General features: G+C 40.4%; 1 protein-coding gene and 1 non-coding gene across 6 annotated transcripts in view; one reads left to right on the top strand and one right to left on the bottom strand.

Annotated features, from left to right (window-relative positions):
* Positions 1-26,209, top strand: part of COMMD1 (copper metabolism domain containing 1) — a 248,193-nt gene that overhangs the window by 181,582 nt on the left and 40,402 nt on the right. Inside the window, exon 3 of one of the 5 annotated variants that reach the window (XM_074399395.1) lies at positions 14,868-14,970. The exons of the other annotated variants lie outside the window; for them this stretch is intronic. Coding sequence (XP_074255496.1) covers positions 14,868-14,970 — 103 coding nt within the window. The remainder of the gene's footprint in view (positions 1-14,867; positions 14,971-26,209) is intronic. 5 annotated transcript variants of the gene reach the window in all.
* Positions 23,648-23,718, bottom strand: LOC120362224 (small nucleolar RNA SNORD56). The gene has a single exon (XR_005578183.1). It is a non-coding gene; the product is annotated as a small nucleolar RNA SNORD56 (small nucleolar RNA).

Genomic DNA, 26,209 nt, shown 5'->3' with positions numbered 1-26,209 from the left:
GTACCTACGTATGATATGAATAATATAAACAATATGCTTCCAAAGAGTGTCCATAAAGAAAACCAGAATGAAGATGAAGACTTGGGCCAGGAGTAGTGGCTCATGCCTATAATCCCAGTACTTTGGGAAGCTGAGGCAGGAGAATGGTTTTGAGCCCAAGATTTTGAGAGCAGCCTGGGCAACATAGAGAGACCCTGTCTCTACAAAAAATAAAAATAAAAAGAGGAGGTGAATACTAGCACTGTGCCTGCCTTATTCACTGCCCTGTCCCTAGTACCCAGTAGAGTTGGCTAAAAATAAGTATTGAGTACGTGGATAACCTGTACACTTGGTGTTTGTTAATTGGTGCCTGAGATGTACATTTGAGCAATGTTGTGCTTAGGGGAGAAATCACTGGGGAAGTTGTTGAATGCAGTTTACTTCCAGCAGAGGAACAGGAGTTCATAGAGTCCCAATTCTCAGTCACTAAGTGAGATAAAGAACTCTTATCTCAAGTAAATTTTATTTGTCAAGCTCCTTTTCAAAAATTACAGAAGAATATATACTCGTAAAACCACTGAAAAATAAAAACATATGCAAAACTTAAATAAGATATTCCCCAATTTTACCAATAGTAGTATTCTTTGCAATAATTTATTTTGCAAATACAAGCATAATGATACTTACGGAGTTTTGGGTGATAGTTGGAATTTTTTACCAAAATTGGCTATATTATATAAATTAGGCAAGTTGCTCTACTGCTGAATAGATCATGGGCAACTTTCCAACTCAATAGATAGAAGTATAACATTGTTTATTTTTTAATAGCTGCATAATACTCATTCCATATTCTAGGCAAGATTCTGTTAATGACATTTAAGATGTTTTTACTTTGTCATTTTTATTGGTGCTTTTGCTACTACAAACCAGCATTTAAAAAAAAAATCCTTGTCTATGTATATATATCCTTATATACTGGTGCTTTTGTTTCTATAAGAGGATCCTAAAATTAGGTTTGTGTTACAAAGGTGTTAATTTTTAATAGCTACTGCTGGATCACTTTTCAGAAGGTTGTAATAGGTTCACACTCTGCCAGCAACATATCAGATTGTTCCTTTGTCTACATCATTACCATACCTGAATGTTACCCCTCTAGTTTTTCTCAATCTAGATTTTTTTTTTAATGCTATCTATTCCCTTGTCGCTTTACTGTTCATTTCCTTGTCCACCAGTGATTTTCAATCTATTATCATGTCTACTAGCTATCCAGATTTCCTCTTACTAATTGCCTGTGCACATCCTATACTTGCTTTTTCTCTAGGATGATATATGATTTCCTTATCGATTTATGAATGCTTTTTGAATTATAGGAATTTAAAATCTATCATGTATTATAGCTTATTGCTTTCTTTATTAATTTTTTCTTCAGAAAAAATTTCAGTTTGTATATATTCAAATATGTCAATCTTATCCTTTTACTTAAGATTTCCTGCTTTTGTTAGATCTCTAAAATTATTCTCCTGTTTTGGGTTTTTCTGTTTGTTTTTGGTATTATAAACATTAACTTTGTAACCCACTAGGAATTCGTATAGAGTTTAAGTCAGGAATCTAATGTCCCTTTTCTGGTAATTAGAAAAGTGTCATTGAAATGTATATACTACATTTATCATTGGACCACAGAGGTAATGTTGTATCCATTAATTTGACATTTATCACTGGATGGTTAGGAATTAGATAAAGGACCTCTCTCACCTGAAAAGTGATCAAATTAACAAAAGCTTATATACATTTCTGATTTGTGATGCTGAATTTCTTAGGTCTCTGTGATGCTGAAGAACATAGACATTTTCCAGTTCTAAATGCATATATACTTTGCTGATAACTGAACCAGAAGCTTATAAATATTCCCATACTACATTGTTTCTATATCCCTTTGATTTCTGTTAATTTGAAACAGGGAGACCTTAGGAACACTCAAGTGGTAATCCTGGCATCAGCAGGGACTAGGAGCTGCTGGAGGACCTAGAGACAGGTTCTCTCCCACACCTCTGTCCTTCCATTAGATGCTGTGCCCCGTGCTCTATGGGCAGGGACTAGCTGTCCCAGCCAAGTTGAAAGCTTTCATTTCTTTGCTTTCTGTTCCTGTCCGGCTTTGTGATCATGTGTAACCAAAACAGTTTAAATTTTAGGCTGTCTCACACACTTTTTTTTAATTTTGAACAAGTTTGGTAGGTTTGAAGCTTTAGCTCTTTGAATAGGTAACATATATGCACATGTAAAAAAATTTAAAAATTAGAAAACCATATACAGCTAAAAAAACACACACACACAAAAAGCAAGTTTCCTTCCCTTCCTTGATATCAGCTATCCAATTTCCCCTTTTAGCATCTCCCATTTTTAGGAGACATCTTTGTTAAATTTGGCCAGGAGTGTCAGGCGTGGTGGCTCACGCCTGTAATCCCAGCACTTTGGGAGGCAGAGGCGGGTGGATCACGAGGTCAAGAGATCGAGACCATCCTGGTCAACATGGTGAAACCCCGTCTCTACTAAAAATACAAAAAATTAGCTGGGCATGGTGGCGCGTGCCTGTAATCCCAGCTACTCAGGAGGCTGAGGCAGGAGAATTGCCTGATCCCAGGAGGCGGAGGTTGCGGTGAGCCAAGATCGCGCCATTGCACTCCAGCCTGGGTAACGAGAGAAACTCCATCTCAAAAAAAAAAAAAAAAATTTGGCCAGGCGTGGTAGCTCATACCTGTAATTCTAACACTTTGAAAGGCCAAGGCACGAAGATGGCCTGAGCCTAGGAGTTTGAGATCAGCCTGGGCAACATACTGAGACCCCATCTCTACAAAAAATTTAAAAATTAGCTGGGTATTGTGGCATATGCCTGTAGTCCCATCTACTTCAGCGCCTAAGGTGGGAGGTTTGTTTGAGCCTAGGAGGTTGAGGTTGCAGTGAGCCATGATTGTGCTACTGCACTCCAGCCGGTTGACAGAATAAAACTGTCTCAATTGGAAAAAAAAATCTGGATAATAAATATTTCAGGCTTTATGTGCCATACTGCCTCTGTTGCAGCTATGCAACTTTGCCATTGCAGCCTGAAAGTAGCCACAGATCATGTAAAAATGAATGAGCCTTACTATATTCTGATAAAGCTTTAATGAAGATAGGAGCAAGCCAGACTTGGCCCATGGGCTGAAGTTTGCCACAAATTTCTGATCTAGAATAGTCCTACTTATCTACAATAGTCTTTCCTCTTTGTCTCTCTCTTTCTCCCTCTCTTTTGACATGTCTAAGTCAGTTATTCTTATAGAATGCCTTACTTCCTACTTATTCATTTGTCATTCAGCATTTTTTGTTCCTGTGTTTCCTGTAGGATGAAAGGTAAGTCTAGAGATTTCATTAGATTCACATTAAATATTGTTGGCAAGAGTTGTTTGTAGGTGATTTTTTAAATCAAGTTTTGCCCAACGGTCAGGAGGAGAGATTCTTAGGGTATAGAGATTTATGGATGATACCTAAGTGTATAAGGGATCCAACATCTAAGAAAGGGGTGACTAAAACAAAGGGAGTGACCGAAAATATTTTTAGGTCCTAGAGACTAGAAGAATTTTAGTTTTCATGAAGCCATTCCTGTCTGTTGACTACTCATTAACAAACACATTGCACTCAGAGTACTTAGTCTGATTGGCTACTGAAATTCTGGCTTCTAAAAAATTGAATTAAACATCTTTCTGTTTTATCCTAAATAAAGCATTTCTTAAAACTTTGGTTCCTGGGTTGTTTTTGTGTTGTTTCGTTTTTCTTCATAGGGTCAGCTCTAAACACAACTTTCATTATTGTAAGTGAGGGGAGGAGATGGCTTACACAATGATTCTCAAGTTGATATTAAATACAGTTGGCCTGTGAGCAACAAAGGGGTTAAGGGACATCAACTCCCCCATGCCCAGCATAGCAAAAAATCTACATAGAATTTTGACTCCCCAAAAACTTAACTGCTAATAGCCAGAAGTACTTAAGTTCCAACCAGAAACCTTACATAAACAGATGATTAACACATATCTTTTGTGTGTTATGTATTATATACTATATTACAATAAAGTGAGCTAAAGAAAATGTTATTAAGAGGCCGGGCGCGGTGGCTCAAGCCTGTGGTCCCAGCACTTTGGGAGGCCGAGGCGGGTGGATCACGAGGTCAAGAGATCAAGACCATCCAGGTCAACATGGTGAAACCCCGTCTCTACTAAAAATACAAAACATTAGCTGGGCATGGTGGCGCGTGCCTGTAATCCCAGCTACTCAGGAGGCTGAGGCAGGAGAATTGCCTGAACCCAGGAGGCGGAGGTTGCGGTGAGCCAAGATCGCGCCATTGCACTCCAGCCTGGGTAACAAGAGCGAAACTCTGTCTCAAAAAAAAAAAAAGAAAAGAAAAGAAAAGAAAATGTTATTAAGAAAATCATAAAGAAAAGAAAATATATTTACTATTCATTAAGTGGAGGTAGATCATCATAAAGCTCTTCATCCTCATCCTTCACATTGAAGAGGAAGAAGGGTTGATCTTGCTGTTGCAGGGGTAGGAGAGGGGTAGACAAATTTGTGTGTAAATGGAACCATGCAGTTCAAACTCGTATTGTTCAAGGGTCAACTTCTGTTTTGTGACTTCTCAAAACAGCTCATTTGGTCATTTTTGTAATGAGGTAAAAATATGTCACTATCAGTTGCTTTCTGAATGGTTTTTTGTTCCCTATATGGGGACTATTATTTTTATAACATGTCTTATCTTAGTAGCATTCTTTTAAATGCTCTACATACACTCCATAACTGTTATAACTGGCCTATATCTAGATTAGACAGCCGAAACTTAAATTTAAAGTGTTTGTTGTTTTTTTTTTGGGGGGGGGGAGGGGGGCGGAGTATCCTTTTCTAAGCACAGTCATTAGGGAAACCTAAGTAGGAAAAATGACATCAAAATAATTCCACTAGTCACTTGCCAGAAAACAAAAGAAAAAAGAATAAGTCTACTGATCATTGATAATTAGGGCCTTTTATCTATGCAGTTAAAAGAACTATAAGAACATTATCTCATAATTCTCAAATGGCCCTCTGAAGTGGGTAGGCAAATAACTATAACCCTAATTACAGAAGTAGTTTGTGGTCTTTAAGAGGTTAGAAATCTTCTTCACATAGAGTTAAAAGCAAAGGTGGGAACAAATTTTAAAAATTGTTTCTGAATCTTTCTAGACCACTCCAAGTCCACAGTTGCTGTTTTTACAACTATAAAGATTTTTCCAGTTTGAAATTTTTTCTCATCAAAAGATATAAACATGACTGAGCATGGTGGCTTATGTCTATATTGCCAAAACTTTGGTTGGCCAAGGTGAGAGGATCATTTGAGCTAGGAGTTTGAGACCAGCATGGGCAATATAGTGAGACCCCTTGTCTCTGCAAAAAAATTTTAAGAAAATAAGCCAGGCATGGTGGCACACACCTAGTCCCATTTACTGAGGAGGGAAAAGGTGTGTGGGAGTTGAGGTGGGAGAAGTGCTTGAGCCCAGGAAGTGGAGGCTGCAGTGAGCCACAGTCACACTGCTGCACTGCAGCCTGGGATACAGAGCAAGATGCTGTCTCAAAAAACAAAAAAGATAAAAACATGAAATAAAAATTTCCCTTCTGTTCCTATTAGTGCTTTTAGTGTTTGACTAAGCATTTCTGGTAGGTGCTTAATAAATACTTAATGATGATGGTCCTTCTCATAAAAAATATTTAAGGCTTTACAAAAACAATGGATATGCTACCGTTTATTATTTATAACCTAAATGTCCTTAGTGTGAATAGTGCTTTGTTCTTAAATGATCCCCAGAACTAGACAGTGTACCTAGGATCCAAAACTTATTTTGGGTACAGATTACTTACATTGTTAACTCTTTGATAAAGACAATTTCTACATGTAAAACAGTAATCTAATATTGAAAGAATTTCTTTTTTGTATTTTATTTTATTTTGAGATGAGTCTCCCTCTGTTGCCTAGGCTGGAGTGCAGTGGCACAATCTCAGCTCACTGCAGCCTCTGCCTCCCAAGTAGTTGGGATTACAAGTGTATGCCACCACACCCTGCTAATTTTTGTGTTTTTAGTAGAGACGGAGTTTAGTCTTGTAGGCCAGGCTGGTCTTGAACCCCTGACCTCAAGTGATCCTCCTGCTTTGGCCTCCCAAAGTGGTGGGATTATAGGCATAAGCCACTGCACCCCTAATACTAGAAGAATTTCTGAATAATGTTATACAAATAGCAAAATGTGTTTTTAAAGCTTCAACAAAATTATTGAATGATAATATATGTTGGTCTTTCTGAGATTCTTAATACTTTTTGTTCACATACTCTAAAGTTTTAATGATTTGGAAGTAGAGTCGTCAGGGTCATGGCTACTTCAGGATTTATCAAAGAAAGTACTAAATGCAAATGGAGGATAGATAACAAATCCTTATATTAGAAAACTTGGCATACTTGTAGAAAAACAGGACCCAATATTTTTCTCTTCTGAGATAAAGGTGTTTTCCTCATTCAAATCCTTGATAAATTTCATAAAAATTCCTTCTGCTGCATCCACCATATGTTAGTAGGGAGTTAATATCTGTGTTTTCTAATGAGAAATTAGAGACCCTTTGCCTTAACCTCAAAATTCATTAAAATGTAGTCTATACTCACTGTCTCTACTTTTTCACCTCCCATTAATCCTGAGTCAGGAGTAAACATTTTCTTCCTTGTACTGTTTTTCTTAAACTGTTTTGGTAAAGTCATGAATAACATTTTAACTACTGGAGTCCACTTTGTCTTTTATTTCTCATTTCAATTCACTTATATATGAAACTTTGGCCTCTCCTTTCTCCTTTGACTTTGACACTGCTCTCTCCTGTTTGCCTTCTTTTCTTTTTTTCTGTCTCCTTCATTGATATCTTCCTCAGTGCTTCATTACTTGTCTTAAAAATACACTTCCAGCCTTAGCTTTCTTCTCTGTGCTTTCACTTGAAAATCATATCCACCGTCCACCTCCCACTATCTTTGCTTTTAGTTCTTTGTGAGTTGCTTCCAAATTCATGTCTTTAGCTCTCCCTTTTTCTCAAAAACTCAGATCTACATGTTTTAACTGCATCGTAAGCACTGCTGCATAAATGTACTATAGGCACTTCAGCTCAATATGACGTTTTTACTTCAAATATGTTTTTTCTTCTCATTTCTCATTTCAGTTAATGGCATTGCCATCAAACTTATAACCCAGGCTGGCAATAAAAGTAGTTTTCATTACCTTTCTCTCCTCATCTACAGTCAGTTTGGTTACCTAGTCCTATATGTCTGCAGTATTTTGTGTACCTATCCATTTACTTCCAGGGCCACTACCCTAGATCAAGTCCTCTTTTCCTGGTTTCTGATCATTTACCTCTAGTCCTTCATGTTGCTTTTTAAAATATATACCTGACCATTTGATTCCTCTTTAAGGGTGTTGACAAAAAGAGTCAAACACTGTAAAATATTTGAAGAGATTTATTCTGAGTCAAATATGAGTGACCATGGCCTGTGACACAGCCCTCAGGAGGTCCTGAGAACATGTGCCCAAGGTGGTTGGGGCACAGCTTGGTTTTATGTGATTTAGGGAAGTATGAGACATCAAATACTCAAACCAGGAGGGTGGGAGGGTTGCAGGGTATAGGTAAATTTAAACATTTTCTGGTTGACAATAGGTTAAGTTTATCTAAAGACTTGGGATGATAGAAAGGAAATGTTAAGATAAAAGATTGTGGAGATCAGGGTTCCTTTGAAGTCTTCCAGTGGCTGCCCATAGAGACAATAGATGACAAATTAAAAGGTATTAGACTTTTAGGTAATCTCTTCAGGATTGGGAGGGCTTGGAAGAAAAAGATCTAGCTATGTTAACAGAGATTCTTTTTTTTTTTTTTTTTTTTTGAGACGGAGTTTCGCCCTTGTTACCCAGGCTGGAGTGCAATGGCACGATCTCGGCTTACCGCAACCTCTGCCTCCTGGGTTCAGGCAATTCTCCTGCCTCAGCCTCCTGAGTAGCTGGGATTACAGGCACGTGCCACCATGGCCAGCTAATTTTTTGTATCTTTAGTAGAGACAGGGTTTCACCATGTTACAGATGCAGATTTTCCCTCACAAAGGACAGCTTTGCAGGGCCGTTTTCTTTTTCTTTTTCCTTTTTTTTTTTTTTTTTTTTTTTTTTTTTTTGAGACAGAGTCTCACTCTGTTGCCCAGACTGGAGTGCAGTGGCATGATCTTGGCTCATTACAACCTCTTCCTCCCAGATTCAAGCAATCCTCCTGCCTTAGCCTCCTGAGCAGCTGGGATTACAGACACTTGCCACCATGCCCAGCTAATTTTTGTATTTTTAGTAAAGACAGGGTTTTGCCATGTTGGCCAGGCTGGTCTCGAACTCCTTACCTCAGGTGATCCACCTGCCTAGGCCTCCCAAGGTGCTGGGATTACAGGCATGAGCCACTGTGCCTGGCCTGCAGGGCCATTTTCAAGGTATGGCAGAGAAACATGTTTTGGGGTTAAATATTTTGATTTTTTTCCTGTCTCACAATTTTATGCCAGAGTCGGGTTGGAAAGTAAGTCACGATATATAGGGGTAAAATAAACCCATTTAATGAGAATTTATGGTTTGTAAGGCATGATTCCCCAGACTCCTTTGATAGGAATTTGGGCAAGATTAAAAAGTCAGAGCTTAGTCCTCAGTTCCTCCTCTTGGCCAAAAAGCATTCCACAAAACGCATATGCAGGCCAACATACAGTGGCAGGTCCCACAGCACTAGGGAGGCTCATTTCTAGAGCTGTCTGATTTGGTCATTTGGCGAGGTCCCACGGCACTAGGAAGAGTCATTCCTAGAGTAGTCTGACTTGGTGGCAATAGTTTTAAATATCTGTGATTTGGATCATTTGGGGAGGACACAGTCTGATCTGATATAATAGCCAATTTTTTAAGGGGTGAGATGGAATCAGGCCTGGGGTTTAGTAAAAAAAAAAAAAAAAAAAAAAAAAAAAAAAATCCCAGGTCATACCTATTTTGTGAGCTCTCATAATCTCGTTCTGTAATTTTGCCTTTTCCTTTTGCTGAATCTAGCATAACATTTACAAGAAGTATATAATCCTAATACCATGACAAATACCACAAAGACAGCAAAGATTAGGTGTCTAGGAAGGTTGTAGGTGGAGTCAGAGGGTAGTAAACAACCTAACCAGCCAAAAAAACCACTGCATGCATTATCATATTCTTTGATCAGACTCACAATGTGTTTACCCTCCTTATCAAGGGTCATTTGAACCTTATGATAAATCTTATTTGAGGATTGTAGGACTGACACTAAATCAGAATCCAGTAAATTTAACCTCTCTTCTGGCCAATTTGTCTCCATAGATAAAACATCCTGAGGAGGATATAAATCAAATGCAAGGAACTCCTGGTCCTCAATGTCTAAATTGTCATAGGACTTGTTAACTGTGGGCAAATCTGTTTTTCCCACCACTTTTGTATTACACCATATGCTGGTATTGGGAAGAGAAAAGGAGGTTTTGTCACAAAAGAAGTCGTATAATTCCACAGTGTTGTTTTTTTGTCCCTCCCAGCAGAAGCGGCCCTTCCCCATATACCAGATATTATGTCCCATAGGGGTGGATATTAGAGGCCAAGTTTGGGAAAAATCAGGTTCCAAGTAGTTTGAGGGCATAGCCATTCTCCTTTTCTGTTTTCACAATCTGAAAGGGAGATGGGATGCCATGTGTTATTACCAGCTAAAATAGCCCACCTATTTCCCATGGGAAGTATTCTTGTGTTGTTTGTAATAGTCCCAATGCCTGCCAGTTGGACAACAGAGTAACTTTGAGCCTCATTTAACTTCGGTGCCTGTGCTCTGATAATACAATGTTTAAAGTCACATTTACCGTCCAAAATTCTCCACAAGTTTGGTGGACCATATGTTTTCCACAGGTGTTTGGATTGTGCCTCAGTATTGAGAATAGTAAGCCATTGCTTCATAGCCACCTCAGATTCCATTTGTAGTAAAATAGACATGAGCCCCTGTTGAGTAAGAGTACATGCTTGTCCCCATCTTTGGGTTTGGGAGTATGTTTTCATGTTTTGTCTGGTTTCTTCTATCCATTCGATGAGGGCTGCATTATCTTTTAAAGCAGCTTCCCATCCTTTTCCCTCTTCCTGGAATAGCATTCCTTGAATGTGGCCTATTTTTGATAGGGAATTTTTTTCTGGAGAATGTCTCTCTTCATTAGTCATGAACTCAGCTTGCCCCAATATGCCTAGCCCAGCTCCAACTCCTCCAGTGAGGTCACGCTTTAGTTTTTTGGGTGGCCAATTTTGGTGTATCCACCAGGAATGCTGTTGCCATTGTATACTGATGGCATTTGTACAATTTGGATAAATGGAGTCAATCCAGAACTGCTGGGTATCCCAAACAATTGTTAGGTGAGTGGAGGTTACACCTAAGTATGCCCTGGTCTGGGTAGTCCATAAGGCTTCCCAGAAGCACCCTGGTCTTAGGGTGGAATTTGTGCTGTCAGGGATCTCTGTCCACCACTTGACCATAATTAGTTCTTTAATGGCAGTGTCAGTGTGATTGGTGCCGGATAGAAGCATCCAGCCACAAGCACAGGGCTGGTGGTTATTTGGGCAGGCAGTGCTATGGCAGTTTATACAGGCCGCAGCTAGATTTTTGCCATTGTACCCAGGCAGTTGTCTCAATGGATAATCCCTAATATCTATTGTTATGCAATGTTCTACCTGGTTAGACCCCCTCAGTGATCATCCTGAGGCATTGTTAGGTAAATGTTCCTTCAGGGTTTCATATTTGGTTGTAGCTCTATAATAGAAGTACCTTAAAAAGGGGGTACTTCGGAAAATGTTTAGAATGGTGCTGTTCCATATAACACTCTTCATTGCATCCTGATCTATATCATACCAAATGATGTGGGCTTGCCTTCAGAGAGATTGCTGAGGTTAGCAGGGGACCAGGAGAAACGTTCAGGTTTGAAGAGAGAAGGAGTGCGGGGTAGGCAGACAGAGGAGATTGTGGGAATGAGAATGAACAAGTAAAACATTTTCCTGGCTTTAGCAAGGGAATGTATAGCTACACCTATTTAGAAAGTTATACCAAGGAAGATTGCATAGATCCCAAACAGCTTTTTAGGGGTCTCAGTTAAAACATTCAGGGTTTTAGCAATATTCTATAGCAAGGAAAGAATGAGAGTTAATTTTAGGGTTCATGAGGACTGGCCTGGTCCAGCGTCTCTGGAAGTATGTCTGCTTTCATTGTAGTCCTAGAGACTGGCTGAGCCTCCAGTGTTCTCTTGATTCACAGGTGGGTGTCAGAGACCAGTTCAGAAGTCTATAGGCGGTCAGGAATGTGGTCAAGTGCTTGTTTTAGGTGTGAAATGTGAATCCAAGAAACAACTTCCTTTAACTTTGCAGCTCGAGAGTTGATTAAAAGCCCCTGATAATGTCCTTTCCAGCAAGGTTGTAGGGAATCCTTCAGCTGGTATCTTTTGTCCAATATACGAAGTCACCTGGCTGTCATCTGTGGTCTTTGGGGTCATCAGCCCCCGGGAGCTCACTGTGGAAAGATTCTGTTACCAGCATTGTTTTATTTGTTAAGGTTTTGAGGAGCCCTTGACAATACTGGAGTATTTCCCGTTTGAGTAAGGCTGGATTGTATAAGCCCTTAACCTTATAGGTCTCCCTGTTAAGATTTCATGGGCAATAAACAATGTTTTTGAAAAGAAGTGGATCTAAGATTAAGCAAGACCAGTTGGAGGGCATTTGGCCATGGGAGGTTAAAAGCCTCTGTCAACTTAGCTAATTGAGTTTTTATTGTGCTGTTTGTTCATTCCACCAACCCGGAGGATTGGGGATGGTAGACCCAATGGAAATGTTGTATTATAGGCCAGATTTTGCAAATGGATTGAACAACTTGTCCAGTAAAATAGATCCCAAGATCACTGCGCAGTTCAGAAGGAATTCCCCAAACTGGAATGATTCTAACAAAATTTTCCCTGTTCTTAAGGTGGTAGCCCTCCAACAAGGAAATGCTTCTACCCAATGAGTAAACATACAAACTAAGACCAGCACATATTTGAAAATTTACAATGGCCGCATCTGGATAAAATCCAACTACTATGCTTCAAAAGGTTCTATTGGCAAAGGAAAATGACCTGGGAGCCATGTAAGGGCTTGCTAGGGTTATGTTTTGGGCATACAATACATCAAGAGTATACCTTTCAGACCTCCATGGGGGATGGTTTCCAAAAGTATTGTTTTCCCCATGATACTCTTTATTCATGGGCTCACTGACTCATTTTGTGAATAAACCGAAGGAAAGGCAATTGTGCACCTATGGGAACTATGGTTTTTTTGTTAGGCCCTACCCATAATTTCTTACTTGGGTCAAACATGCCTCCTTTCAGTTTCTCTTGAGGGGTAGATGCTTATTGATATTGTAAAAGAATGTTACGGTATTTGTAGGACAAAAAGTACATTCCCATACAGGACAGGCCATCTTTCCTAAGGCAGCATTCTTTGCTGCAGCATCATCTAGATTATTTTGTTTTGCTTCTTCAGTGTTGTCCTTTGAGTGTCCAGGAATTTTTATGATTGCAAGTTGCTTTGGCATCTGAATTGCTTCTAGTAACTCTGAGACTTGGGGCTCATTTTGTTTTGGGCTGTCAAGATGAGGTAAGAAATCCTGTTTCCATAGCATGCCAAAATCATGGGCTACTTCAAAAGCATATCAGCTGTCGGTATATATATTTGCCACTTTTCCTTTAGCTTAATTTATAAGCTCTGGTTAGTGCCATTAATTCAGCCATCTGGGCTGATTTTACTCCTTAGAGTTGGGCACTTTCAATTATGTTTGTTATAGAAGTGATGGCGTATCCTGCCCAGTAATGCCCCTGGTTGCCCCTTAAATAAAAACCATTCATGAACCAAATTAATTCAGCATTCTCTATGGGAGTTTCCTGTAATTCTTCCCTAGGGGAGATTAAGATATTAGTTAGTAGACTGCAGTCCTGTTCCTCCTCCTCTTGTTATTCACCAGGTAGGGAGAGCCAGGTAGCAGGGTTAACAGTGTTACAGTGCTTCAAAATGATTTTGGGGGCAGAAAGCAGTACTTTGTAAGAGGTGAAGCGGCTACCAGAAGAGTATTGAGTATAGTGAGAGCTTAGAAGAGATTTCAGAGTCGGGGGCATAGATAGATAGAGGGGACCCTAGGACAAATTCTTCAATGTTTTTGCATAAGGTGGCTGCAGCTGATATAGCTCTCATTCAAGAAGGGTGCCCCTTGCAACTGGATCTAACTGTTGACTGAAATAACCACTTGGTCTGTGATTGCCACCATGTTTTTTGTTTTTGTTTTTAAAAAGGAAATGTATTTCAAAAGCATAAGGGGACACTTATATTTGAACAGTGACAAAAAGTGTCTTGCAAGAGAAAAAAAACCAGAACATTAAGTTTTTCATTCAAATTCAGAAGCAAAAATAACCTAAGTTGTGCACTGTGGCTTTAGGAAAGAGAAGGAGAAGAGTGAAGGGTAAGGGAACAGTCAACTCAGTATCAAACTTGAGAGAGTAAAGTCACTTCTGCTCAGCTCTGAGTTTACAAATAAGCTTATAAAGAGGAAAAGTAGAAAAATTATACTTACTGTTCAAATTTATTTAGCTGTAGTCTCAATACAACTTCTGTACTTGAAAGGGCTTTGGGTCACTGGCTGATCTATCTCTGAGGTCCATATTAGCTGTCAGTTTTCAAATGGCAATTTTATGTTATTCCATGGGACCCTTGCAAACTTCCAACTTGTTTGTTAAATTGTTTTACTTATAAACTCATAAATTTTAGACTTTCTTTCTTTCTTTCTCTCTCTCTCTCTCTCCCCTCTGCCCTTTCCCCCCTCCCCCCTCCTCTCTCTCTCTCTCTCTCTCTCTCTCTCTCTCTCTCTCTCTGTTTCTCTCTTTCTTTCTTTTGACAGGGTCTCACTTTGTTGCCTAGGATGGAATGCAGTGGCATTATCTCAGCTTATTGCAACCTCTGCTTCCCTGGTTCAAACAAGATTCTCCTGCCTTAGCCTCTGGAGTAGCTGGGATTACAGGCATGTGTCACCACACCTAGCTAAATTTTGTAAATTTTAGTAGAGACAGGGTTTCACCGTATTGGCCAGACTGGTCTCAAACTCCTGACCTCCCCGAGTGCTGGGATTAAAGGCATGAGCCACTGCCGTCGCCCAGGCTGGAGTGAAGTGGCATGATCTAGGCTCACTGCAGCCTCTTCCTCCTGGGTCCAAGCGAGTCTCCTGCCTCAGCCTCCTGAGTAGCTGGGATTACAGGTGTGTGCCACCACAGCTGGCCAATTTTTGTATTTTTAGTAGAGATGAGGTTTCACTATGTTGGTCAGGCTGGTCTTGAACTCCTGACCTCGTGATTTGCCGGCCTCAGCCTCCCAAAGTGCTGGGATTACAGGTGTGAGCCACCATGCTCAGCTGGTCTTTTTTTTCTTAGTGACTGTTTGTGACAGTGGTCAACTAGGGTGACTAGGTGGCAAAGAAGCCCAAGCCACATTATTCCTGTTTATTAGGGCTGCTAACTCCTTCTGTAAACTTACGTAAACCCAGAATCTAGTAAGGTGTCACTTACTTTTCAGGAGGTATTCCTGAAAACTGTTTGAATGTCCTTTCAAACCTGATATAAAAGTCAGGCATGATTTTGTTTGGGCATATTTTACGTTGTTTCACCTTTGCCCAATCTATAACCTTGGGGAATATCTGTGGTACAGTTTCACAGAGGCAATTGCAAAGCTCTCTGCATTTCTCTCTTCCAGTTGCATATTTTGTCAGAATCTTCTAAAGGCTGTTTACAATCTGCTACTCTAAATCATTCTTCAGCTTTGTTTTGGGGACCAGCAACTCAACCAGCTGATACAGGTCAGAGAACCCTCTATCATAAGTTTTAAGCATTAATTGGAATTCCTTAGAAAACCCAAAGGGATCGTCAGCCGGATTGGGGAATTCAGGTACCAGGGCCTGAATAACTCTGGTTTGGTCCAGGGGGTATACATTATGTTAGGATCCCCTCTGCCTGTGGGTTTTACCCTGAAAGGAGCAACTACTATATTATTTTATCCAAATATTTCTGACCCCCTCTTACTGGAAGCAAGGGAACAGGGGAAGAAGGAAAAATGAAATTGTCCCGACAAGGAAGTTCAGAGAGCAGAGGGTCAGGAGGAGCAGAAGGGGAGACAGTTTCTGGAGCCTTCGTGATTTCAGAAGTGGCTTCTACTAATTTCTTTAATTCTGAGACAGTTTCAAAATTTTTTTTTATTCCTGGAGGGAGGCAAGCTTATCATTTCCTCTTTTTGATGATTCTAGGTGCCAGCTAAGTACAATTCCCATTCATTTTCTTTCATTTGGGGGCCTAATTTTTCTAATCTAGTGTGCAAGAAAACCAGTTTAGGGATATCAGAAGTTCCCCATTTTTGAAACCTTAGACCTAGGTTAACTTTAGTAAGATCTTCCTATTTACATAAATACTTGCAAGTCAAGGCACCGTAGTTATTAAACATAAGCCCAGCTTGGGTGTCTGGAGGGGACCACTCTCCTTGCCTTTCCTCTCTTTTGGCCGGTTTATTTTCCATGTCTCCTTTTTTTTAAGAGCAACTGACCTGTGGCTTCAGGCTTTTGTGTGGTGGATCGGCATGTGCTACTTATGGGCAGCACTCCACAGTGTGTCACCACTGAGTCATTTCTACCCTCTTAGGTGTCTCAATTTCTCTCTTCAGAGGTCTGTCACCTCTGAGAACTCTCAAAACACTGGGTGATCAGCCCTTACATGTGTTTCCTGGATGATCCTTTTAAAATTAATATTTATTGGGGAGTTTCCTATAGCGCCACTGCACGTTGCAGAGGGCCAACCCCCCAGGCCACTCCCATGAGGCCCCCAGTCACCCAGGAGCACCTTTCAACTGGGAAGAGCAGAATGCCCTTTCTCTCCAGTGCTGAAGAACTCAATATCTCATTTACTTATGAAAAATAACAGTTCAGTTCCTCACACAAAGTGTGTACAGACAAACCAATTGAGATTAATTTTGAGAGAAAAGGCAATGGAGAAAGACTTTTGAATGCACCTCTGAAACTAAAATTAAGATTTTAACCAACTTCCTAGGAGAAAAAAGAGAGAGAGAGAGGGAGAGAGAGGAAAAAAAAAAAAAAAAAAAACAACTCAGAATAAATCAAGGACCATCAACCAAAATGGGAGGTCCAGGACTCAGGCCGATTTACCAGTTCCACCAGAGAAGCCTAGGACTCGGTGAGGCTTCAGTGGGTCCCTGCTGGTACCTTAGCTCGGGTTTCAGGTAACTCCTTCAGGGTCCTCAGTCTTCTCTGTGGCCCCATGTGTTTGAGCACCAGATTATTGTCGAAGAAGAGTCAAACACTGTAAAATATTTGAAGAGATTTATTCTGAGCCAAATATGAGTGACCGTGGCCTGTGACACAGCCCTCAGGAGGTCCTGAGAACATGTGCCCAAGCTGGTTTGGGTACAGTTTGGTTTTACGTATTTTAGGGAGACATGAGACATCAATCAAATACATTTAAGAAATAACGTTAGTTTGATTCAGAAAGGCAGGATAACTCAAACCAGGGGGGTGGGGGGTGTTGCAGGGTATAGGTAAATTTAAACATCTTTAGGCCATTAGTTGAGTTTTTCTAAAGACCTGGGAAATGTTCAGGTTCAGATAAAAAATTGTGGAGACAAAGGTTCCTTTGAAGTCCTATAGTGGTTGCCCTTAGAGACAATAGATGACAAATGTTTCCTATTCAGATCTTTAAAAAGTCCTAGCTTTTCTCTTCAGGGTTAGGAGGGCCTAGAAGAAAAAATCTAGATATGTTAATAGAGATTCTTTACAGATGCAGATTTTCCTCCACAAGGATGGCTTTGCAGGGCCATTTTCAAGATATGCCAGAGAAACATGTTTTGGGGTTAAATATTTTGACTTTTTTGCTTGTCTCATAATGTGCCAGAGTCAGATTGGAAACTAAATCATGATATATCGGATTAAATAAAACCCATCTGATGAGAATTTATGGTTTGTAGGGCATGACTTCCCAGACCCCTTAGATAGGAATTTGGGCAAGATAAAAATATGAGAGCTTAGTCTCCAGTGGCTTTTTTGGGCTTCATTCACAACACCTCTGAGACCAAAAGTATAGGTTTTTTCTCCCCTGCATGCCAGCCAGTTCTCATTCTCTGAATACCAACTGGCTGTTTCTACAATTAAATTCTGATACTAACCAGAGTTAGTGAAGACCCCACAGGTCTTAACCCCATTTTGGATGCCAGCCAAAAGTATTGAGTCCCTGCCAGGCATGGTGGCTCACATCTGTAATCCTAGCACTTTGGCAGGCTAAGGTGGGAGGATCACTTCAGCCCAAGAGTCAAGACCAGCCTGGGCAACATAGCAAGACCTCATCTCTACAAAAAATTTAAAAACTTAGGCCAGGCATGGTGGCTCATGCCTGTAATACTAGCACTTTGGGAGGCCAAGGTGGGCCTATCCACACACTGAACAAGTATTTCATGGTTTGGTGTGATGAGCTTCACTCAGACAGAGATAATAGGTTTTGAGATGTAGAGTCCTCTCAGGATTTTCAGTTTATAGACATAGGGAAGCTGCCAGCTGGTGATGAGCACCCAAACAGAGGTTGCATAGAATTTGAGTTAGGGCAGTAATTATTGGCGGCCATCTGTATACTGCAGAAGTTTTCTGGGAGAAAAAAAAAAGAATTGGTAAGCAGAAGTAAAGACAGTGTGGAAAGTGCACATCCACACACATCCATAGACAGGTGTGTGAGAGACTGTTAATCAAGAAACAAAGGAAGAGTGGAGAAAAACATTAGTCTACATGCTTGCAAGAATAGCAACAGTTCCTGGTTGGTCTCTAGGCCTGTGAGGCCCAGGCTTGCCTCCTCACTATTTTGCACGTCTACCATGCTCTTTCATTCCCAGCTCTGCATTTGCTTACGTTGGTCTCCTTGCTTCTGATCTTTCTCACCACTTAAAGCCTTAGTGAATATTACCACCAGGTTAGTGTTCCTTAAAATTTTAAGGATCGTGTTATTTACCTAGGCAAAATTCATTAGTGATTCCCTCATTGCCGTATAGGAAAGTTCGAGTTATTTAGCAATTTGTATATTGCTTTTCAACTCTATCTTCTAGGATGTTTTCTCTAAAAGAACAAAGTTAATTTAATTTGGTATTTTAGTGTTGCAGGTAATGTTGAGGGTCACTAGTTCTATTCTCCTGGCCATTTGTCTCTAGGAATTTTTACTGAAAGTATCAGCTAGATTGGTAGCCCCAGAATCATTTATGGCAGAAGGAAGCAAAAATGGCTCTGAGGTTGAAACATGAGCTGCTGGAGGCATGCAGTCTCCACGTGGTGAATATGAGTGGCAGTGCATTCTGGGGCTGTTGTACCTGGTTGAAGACTTTTATGAGGCCAGCCTTCTCTATCCAGCTTCTTGCCAACTTTCAGGCAGCCTGAAGAGAGCTCTGCCTGATGAACCTGACAAAATGCCAAACTGTCCAGTAGCCTTTCCTTTAGGTTTTAAGTTCTAAATGTTTTTATTGATTAGAGATAAATAGCCTCTTAGAGATCATTTAATTTTTGCCTTGAAAATCTTGACCACCACATTGCCAACAGAGTTTACTTATAATGTGTTTGGTTAAATGGGCCTTCATTTGGAAATTTTTTTTAGAACTCAAGTTTCATGTGTCAGCATTCAGCTTTATCTTCTATTTTTGAAAAAATGGAAAGAACAGTAACATATAACCTCTACAAGATATGAAATATAGTAATGCCTTCCTCAGAATGGCTCTCCATTATCGACAGCCTTTTTCCTTTAAAGGTTATAAAAATCTTAACTCTAGAATTCGATGTCTTTCACATTTTTTCCCACCTATGTTCTATTCCTTCTCAAAAGGAATCCTATCTTTTAGCAGAATGAGTCTGTTTATCCCCCCAGCATGCCAGGCATATTTCTTTTTTTTTTTTGAGATGGAGTTTTGCTCTTGTTACCCAGGCTGGAGTGGAATGGCACGATCTCGGCTGACCGCAACCTCTGCCTACTGGGTTCAAGCAATTCTCCTGCCTCAGCCTCCCGAGTAGCTGGGACTACAAGCGTGCGCCACCCTGCCCAGCTAATTTTTGTATTTTTTTTTTAGTAGAGACTGGGTTTCACCTTGTTGACCAGGATGGTTTCGATCTCTTGACCTCGTAATCCACCCACCTCGGCCTCCCAAAGTGTTGGAATTATAGGCGTGAGCCACCGCACCCGGCCTGCCATATTTCTACCTCAGTATTTTTGCATACTATGTTTTCCCAGCTTGAACTGTCTTCTCTCCCATCTCTAGCTTGCAAGGCCTTGCTTAATATTTACTTCCCCATATCAGAATGATAAAGTATACATTGGCAACAGTAAATACTTTTTAAATACATAACTCATTCTTTCACAGCCAGAGAATTCTGCACTATAATTTTTGTAGGAGAAAAGAAAACTTTTCCCTCTACCCTCTACTTTCAGTGTCTGGGGCCCTGCCAATTAAACTGACAGAAGACAGATTAACAGGAGAAACAGTTTATTATTGCATGTACATATGGAGGACTTCAGAGAAAAAAAAGTGAAGATCTAAAGTGGTTAAGCCTGAGATCTTATGTACCGTTTTTAACAAAAAGTGGCAAATTGTGGAGATGTACAAGACAAAAAGGGGTTTGAGCTTTCCAGTTTTGGTAAATTGTGGGAAGGTAAATATAGGGGTTGTTTGAGGAAGGTTTGTTATGCAGATTTCTCTCTTGCTATCTATGAACTGATAATAATAAGACTCTAGAGTCATCTCAGGTGATTAAGAGTTATTTTGTGCTTTCTGTATAAAAGGTGGGGACACTTCCACAAAGGATATGTTCTGCTTTGAGGCAAAGCATTTCTCCTGTTCGACAGTTGCCTTCAGTTCAAAAAAATCATTCTGCAAAAGGTGGCGTATTTTGGGGTGGTATGCTCTGATATCCTTCCATTTGTAGTAGACCTAGATAACTATAAGCAAAATAAAATTGGGTGCATGTAACAAAATGTGGTTTCTGTAATTTTTTGAAATAACAAAGATCTGGCAACACTGTGCCCACTTTTCTACAAATAATAGACTAGAGTTGAGAAGTTATTATTCCTTTAGATTATACTGTACTCACCACTGCAGTCCCACCACTCCTCACTCTCGCCATACTGCCCCAGCCAGCTTTGACTCTACTTGGCTTATCTGCTCCACAGGCAATTGAATTTAAGATAGAGATACTCAAAAGGGCAGTATTCCAAGAAGAACAGAGATTGTCAAGGTGCTTAATAATGACTTAATAGCTAAGAGAAGTGACCTCGTACTTATTTCCTGTCTCTTAATTGAAAGTAATTAGCATACCAAGAAATGAAAAACCTTTCAGAAAGTAATTTTCTGATCTGGCTTTGTGAGGTTGAGGGTAAATCAACTAAAAAGCACTCTGTAAGCCCTGATAACACTTTTTGGGATCCATTTCCTCCAAAGCTCCTGGGGACAGTAGAATGGAAGCAAAGGTTTTAAAACAGCTAATATACAGGAGCAAGAACTCATTTTGGTCTTAAATGTAACTACGCTTGTCTCTTTTCATTTAAGTTGTCTTAATAAACTTTTGTTTTACCCTTAACCATTTATTGGTATTTATTTCTTTATTTTTAATAAACATTTTGATTGGGCAGTTACAGTTAGCATTTGTCCAATGCTTTAAACATTTTCAGGTGCTTTTATTTTATTGGCTTCTTAAAACTTCCTAAAAACCCTATGAAGTGGGATAGAATAGATGAAGAAAGTCAGGCTTCAAGAGTTTTAAGTGTATTACCTAAATTCCCATGAGTATTAGGTGATAGCATTGGAAGTAGATGCAGTCACTTCAGTCTTCTGATTTCTAGTCTTGTGCTTTGTAATTTTATATTGTCTGGGCCTTCATGATCTCGCTGTAAATGATGTCATCCTATTTTATATGTTATCAAAGGACAGAGGTGACCACACTAGCCCTAACAACTAAACAAGAATGTGAGAATTGAATATTGGAACTGGGTCAGCCTCTGACTGTAATTTATTCAGTTGTCTTTATCCTCTTGAATAAACTACCTGGGAGATGGCCAACAGTTTTCTCATGACATGGAAAGAATTAATCTACATCCTCTGGATATTTATTTATTTATTTATTTAGGTAGAGAAGAGGTCTTGCTATGTTGCATAGGCTGGTCTTAAACTCCTGACCTCAAGTGATCCTCCTGCCTCCCAAAGTGTTGGGATTATAGGTGTGAGCCACCATATCTAGCCTTACATAATCTATTTAAATTGCCTTTTTTTTTGGTGAGTGGTGGGAGACAGGGTCTCTGTTGCCCAGACTAAGTGCAGTGGCACAATCACAGCTCACTACGGTCTTAACCTCCTGTGCTCAATCTTCCACCTTAGCCTCTTAAGTAGCTGGGACTGCAGGGGCATACCACCTTGCCTGGCTGATTTTTGATTTTTTTTTAGGTGTGGGGTCTCACTGTATTGCTCAGGCTGGTCGTCTACTCCTAGGCTCAAGCAGTCTTCCTGCCTTAGCCTCTCAAAGTGTTGGGATTACAGGCATGAGCCAGCACACCTGGCTGAAGGGCAAACACTGTTATTTAAAGCTGAATTCTCATTGCCTACAACTATACCTGGCAGGCACAAGACACTGAATTAGTTTTTTAATGCCTAATTCACTGACTTACAGTTTCGTGATTCTTACATTGACAACAAACATTGGTTGTTTTTCTGACACCCACTTTCTCCTTGAGGTCTGACAGAAGTGAAGAGTAATCAGCCCTGTGAGGCACTGTGGACACTGACCGTGAGCTACATGAAGTTGAGACAATTATGTTTATGTGATAAAAGCCTCTGTGTTAGATGGCGAATAGGTTTATCTTTGTATTCCTTTCTCTCACTCTTATTTGTACTTTAACGTTTTGTAGTATAAGGGAGGAAAAATAATTTTCTCCTCCATCATTCATGAGTTCTTATCTGGGACACCCTTCAAAAATACAAATTAACCAGAGAAAAACAAATGGAAGTTTAATAACATAATACACCTCTTGTATATATGAGAAATAACCTAGAGAGATGAGTAAATCTCTAGGGTAGATCTCAAAGGGGTAAACTTCAGGCTCAAATACTGTCATTCTCTGAAACAAAAAAAAGAGTGGGGAAAGGCCCAGCTAAGATGGCCAGGAAAAGCACCATAAAACAAAGGTAAGGTTTGTTAATGCAGATTTAAGTCTGTGTATTCTCTCCATTGATTGAGTCTCTAGTAATTTAGTCATCTTTCTTTTCCTGGTGCAGAGAGGGAGTTACCTTTACGAATGGAGATTTCCTTTATAGATGTTCATTTCTCTTACAAGTTTCTCAAAATAATGCTTATGCTAACCAGGCACATTTTGGGGTGGCATGCCCTGAACCTTGTAAAGGTGGAAAAAGTATACCTTTCCTCACCCATCATAAGGGTCACAGCTGACACTCCTATAGCAAGGACAGGTTAACAAGAGAAAAGCATAATAAATTTATGTCATCAAAGTTTTATGTGACACAGGAGCCTTCAGAATGAAGATCCCAAGACATAGGGAAAACTGTTTTTATGCTTAGGTTTGATAAAGAATGGACAGTTGTGTAGAAATGTAACTGCACATAGGGTATGTTCTAATGAGGGAAAAAAACAGCAAGGCCTTTCTGTCCAGATTCTTATTGGCCTCTCTGTGTAGCACTCCTTCCTCCCAGATACGGGGCAGGACCCTCTGGAATAAGGGTTTAGAAGGGAGAGAGTGACCTTTCTAGGTTTTATCGCTTGCTTTGAGGGTGAGGGGTTCTAGTTTCTGTGACCCACCCTGGGGAAGAATAATTCTGGTTTCTATGACTTGAAACGGGAAAGAGGGGAGGGAGGCAGGAGGGCAGGAGAAAGTTGGAGACTTGGCTTCTGAGGCTGCTTCTGGGGCCATCCAGTCTCTTTTAGTTCAGAGACTGTTAGTCCCTCTTTCTGCCTTGTTACACATACCTAGTCCCCTCAGCATGTCAAAGTGCCATGCTTTGGGGTATTGCTTTTTGAGCTCCAACAATCCCATTACTATTCATCAATACTTTCAGGTCCCATTAATTCAGAGCTTTCTAAGAGGTGCTATTTTTCTTTTCTTTTCTTTTCTTTTTTTTTTTTGAGATGGAGTTTTGCTCTTGTTGCCCAAGCTGTAGTGCAGTGGTGCAATCTTGGCTCACTGCAACCTCTGCCTCCCAGGTTCAAGCAATTCTCCTGCCTCAGCCTCCTGAGTACTTGAGATTACAGGTGTGTGCCACCACTCCTCGCTAATTATTTTTGTATTTTTAGTAGAAAAGAGGTTTCACCATGTTAGCCAGGCTGGTCTTGAACTCCTGACCTCGCATGATTTGCCTGCCTCAGCCTCCCAAAGTGCTGAGATTACAGGCGTGAGCCACCGTGCCCGGTGGTGCCATTTTTTTTTTCTTTTCTTTTTTTGTCTTTTTTCTTTTCACTCAGACCCAGACTCTCAACACTTACTAGGTGAACTGCTGTTGACAAAAAATATTGCCATCATTGTGGGAGGTACCACTTTTTAAGGTCTGGCTGTACCACAAAATGAAAGAGGTTGGGAAGCACTGCCTTATTAAATTGTAGTCATAAGCCGGGCGCAGTGGCTCAAGCCTGTAATCCCAGCACTTTGGGAGGCCGAGGCGGGTGGATCACGAGGTCAAGAGATCGAGACCATCCTGGTCAACATGGTGAAACTCCGTCTCTACTAGAAATACAAAAAATTAGCTGGGCATGGTGGCGCGTGCCTGTAATCCCAGCTACTCAGGAGGCTGAGGCAGGAGAATTGCCTGAACCCAGGAGGCAGAGGTTGCGGTGAGCCAAGATTGCGCCATTGCACTCCAGTCTGGGTAACAAGAGCGAAACTCTGTCTTAAAAAAAAAAAAATTGTAGTCATAGTCTGAGATTCAGGACTTCAGTTAACAAATCTTCTACATGGTAAGTTCTTTGGTAATGCAGATGAGGAAATACACAGATGTGTTTGAACCAGTACATCAACAAGTCTGCTATTTTCAAGAAAAGCAAGCGCAGAAATCCAGATTTTAAAAGGTTAAGAAGGGCTTACTGTTTAGTCCTAAGACTTTGCCAGTTTCTTCATGGTCCAACCTGGCCTTTTCTGATTCCAAATATTTTAGTGCAGTGGGTGGTCTCGTTGAATAAAAACCTCTCTTAAGAAGGGAAGAGAGGGCAGTGTGCCTGATCCTTACAGGGAGAAAAAGACTCTTGGAAGAGCACAAAGCTCTCGGGATGTTAAGTAACACTTGTAAAAACATGCAGGAAGGGATTTGCGTTTTGGGGCTTGTCATAGCCTGAAGCAGTTGGTGCAGTTCCCTAACGTGAGAACTTTTTTGTTTCTCCAGAACAATATCAGGCCCCAAGAGTCTTTCACATGATTGTTATGTCACTATTAAGAGCCAAGTGCCTGTTTTGAAGAAATTAGAGCTGGTAGTTAAAATGTTTAGCAGAATTCCTTATGAAGTGTCGGGGGACTGGGTATGTGTAACAAGTCAGAAAGAGGGACTAACATTTATTGAGTCTGTTTCATATGACACAATGCTGGGTGCTTGTACATCTGCTATCTTATTTAGTCTTTGTAACAGTCCTACAAGATAGGTATTATTTTTCCATTTTTTAGATTTGAAAGCCAAGACTCAAAAAATTAAATTTGTTTTCCAAGGTCACACAGCTAATAATAGTGGGGACATATCTAAACCCATATAGTCAGAATCTCAAATCCATTTCCCCCTTAATACTGCTTTGGGTTCCATGGGTAATGATAGAGACAGCTCACTTCCTGACTTTTTTTTATATCTAAAGAGAAAGGGAAACAGTATAAAATAACAGCATTTACATGCAGAGACTCCTTTCTAACCCCAGCCTTCAAAATGCTCTAAATATACTGAACTTTTAAGCATTATGTTATGATCTCATCAATGATACAGTGGAGTGAACTGAGAAGAGATTTTTGTCCATGAATTAAAGATGTCTACAAAAACATATATGGGCTGGGTGGCCCTCACCTGTAGTTCCCCTGCTTTAGGAGGCAGAGGTCGGAGGGTTGCATGAGGCCAGGTGTTCAAGACTTGCCTGGGCAACACAGCACAACTCCATCACTAAAAAGAATAAGAAAAAATTAGCTGGATGTAGTGGTGAGTGCCTGGAGCTAGCTACTCAGGAGGCTGAGGCAGGAGGATTGCTTGAGTCCAGGAGATTGAGGTTATGGTGAGCTGTGATTGTGCCACTGTACTCCAGCCTGGGCAACAGAGCAAGACACTGTCTAAAAAAAAAAAGTATATATAACATTCTGGAATTTTCCGATAGAGCCATTATGGTTTTGTTTTTGTTTTTGTTTTGAGACAGAGTCTCGCTCTGTCGCCTAGACTGGAGTGCAGTGGCACAATCTAGGCTTGCTGCAACTTCTGCCTCCTGGGTTCAAGCGATTCTTCTGCCTCAGCCTCCTGAAGCTAGGATAACAGGCACCTACCACCACGCCTGGCTAATTTTTGTATTTTTAGTAGAGACAGGGTTTCACCGTGTTGGCCAGGGTGGCCTCAAACTCCTGACCTCAAGTGATCCACCCGCCTCCGCCTCCCAAAGTGCTGGGATTACAGGCATGAGCCACCATGCCCTCCTTGCCTAAGCCATTATATTCTAAGGAGTAAATGCTAACATGCCTTCAGGGTATAGTATGTTCATTTTTGTCGTCTCATTGATTTAACCTCCAGTTGTTTAATAAATATTTCTCAGAGACAGACTCAGACTTAGGGCCTTTGCTCTATAAGTGACAGAATTATTGGAAGTTTCATTTTATATTTATGTTACTGTATTTTTCCTCTTTGTTGATGAAGAGAAATATAAAGGCTTTACTTCAGAATTTTCTTTTCTCTTTTCAGATGGCAAATGTAAACCCTCGTCACATCCCATTTACGAGTATGTAATTTTCCATTAGCTTTGCTGGAGGCTCATACCCTCAGCTTGAAATGAGAGATTCAGGAATTTAATT

This window comes from Saimiri boliviensis, chromosome 1 (assembly GCF_048565385.1).
Source record: "Saimiri boliviensis isolate mSaiBol1 chromosome 1, mSaiBol1.pri, whole genome shotgun sequence".
Classification (NCBI taxonomy): Eukaryota; Metazoa; Chordata; class Mammalia; order Primates; family Cebidae; genus Saimiri; species Saimiri boliviensis.
This window is presented reverse-complemented; position numbering and strand designations above follow the sequence as displayed.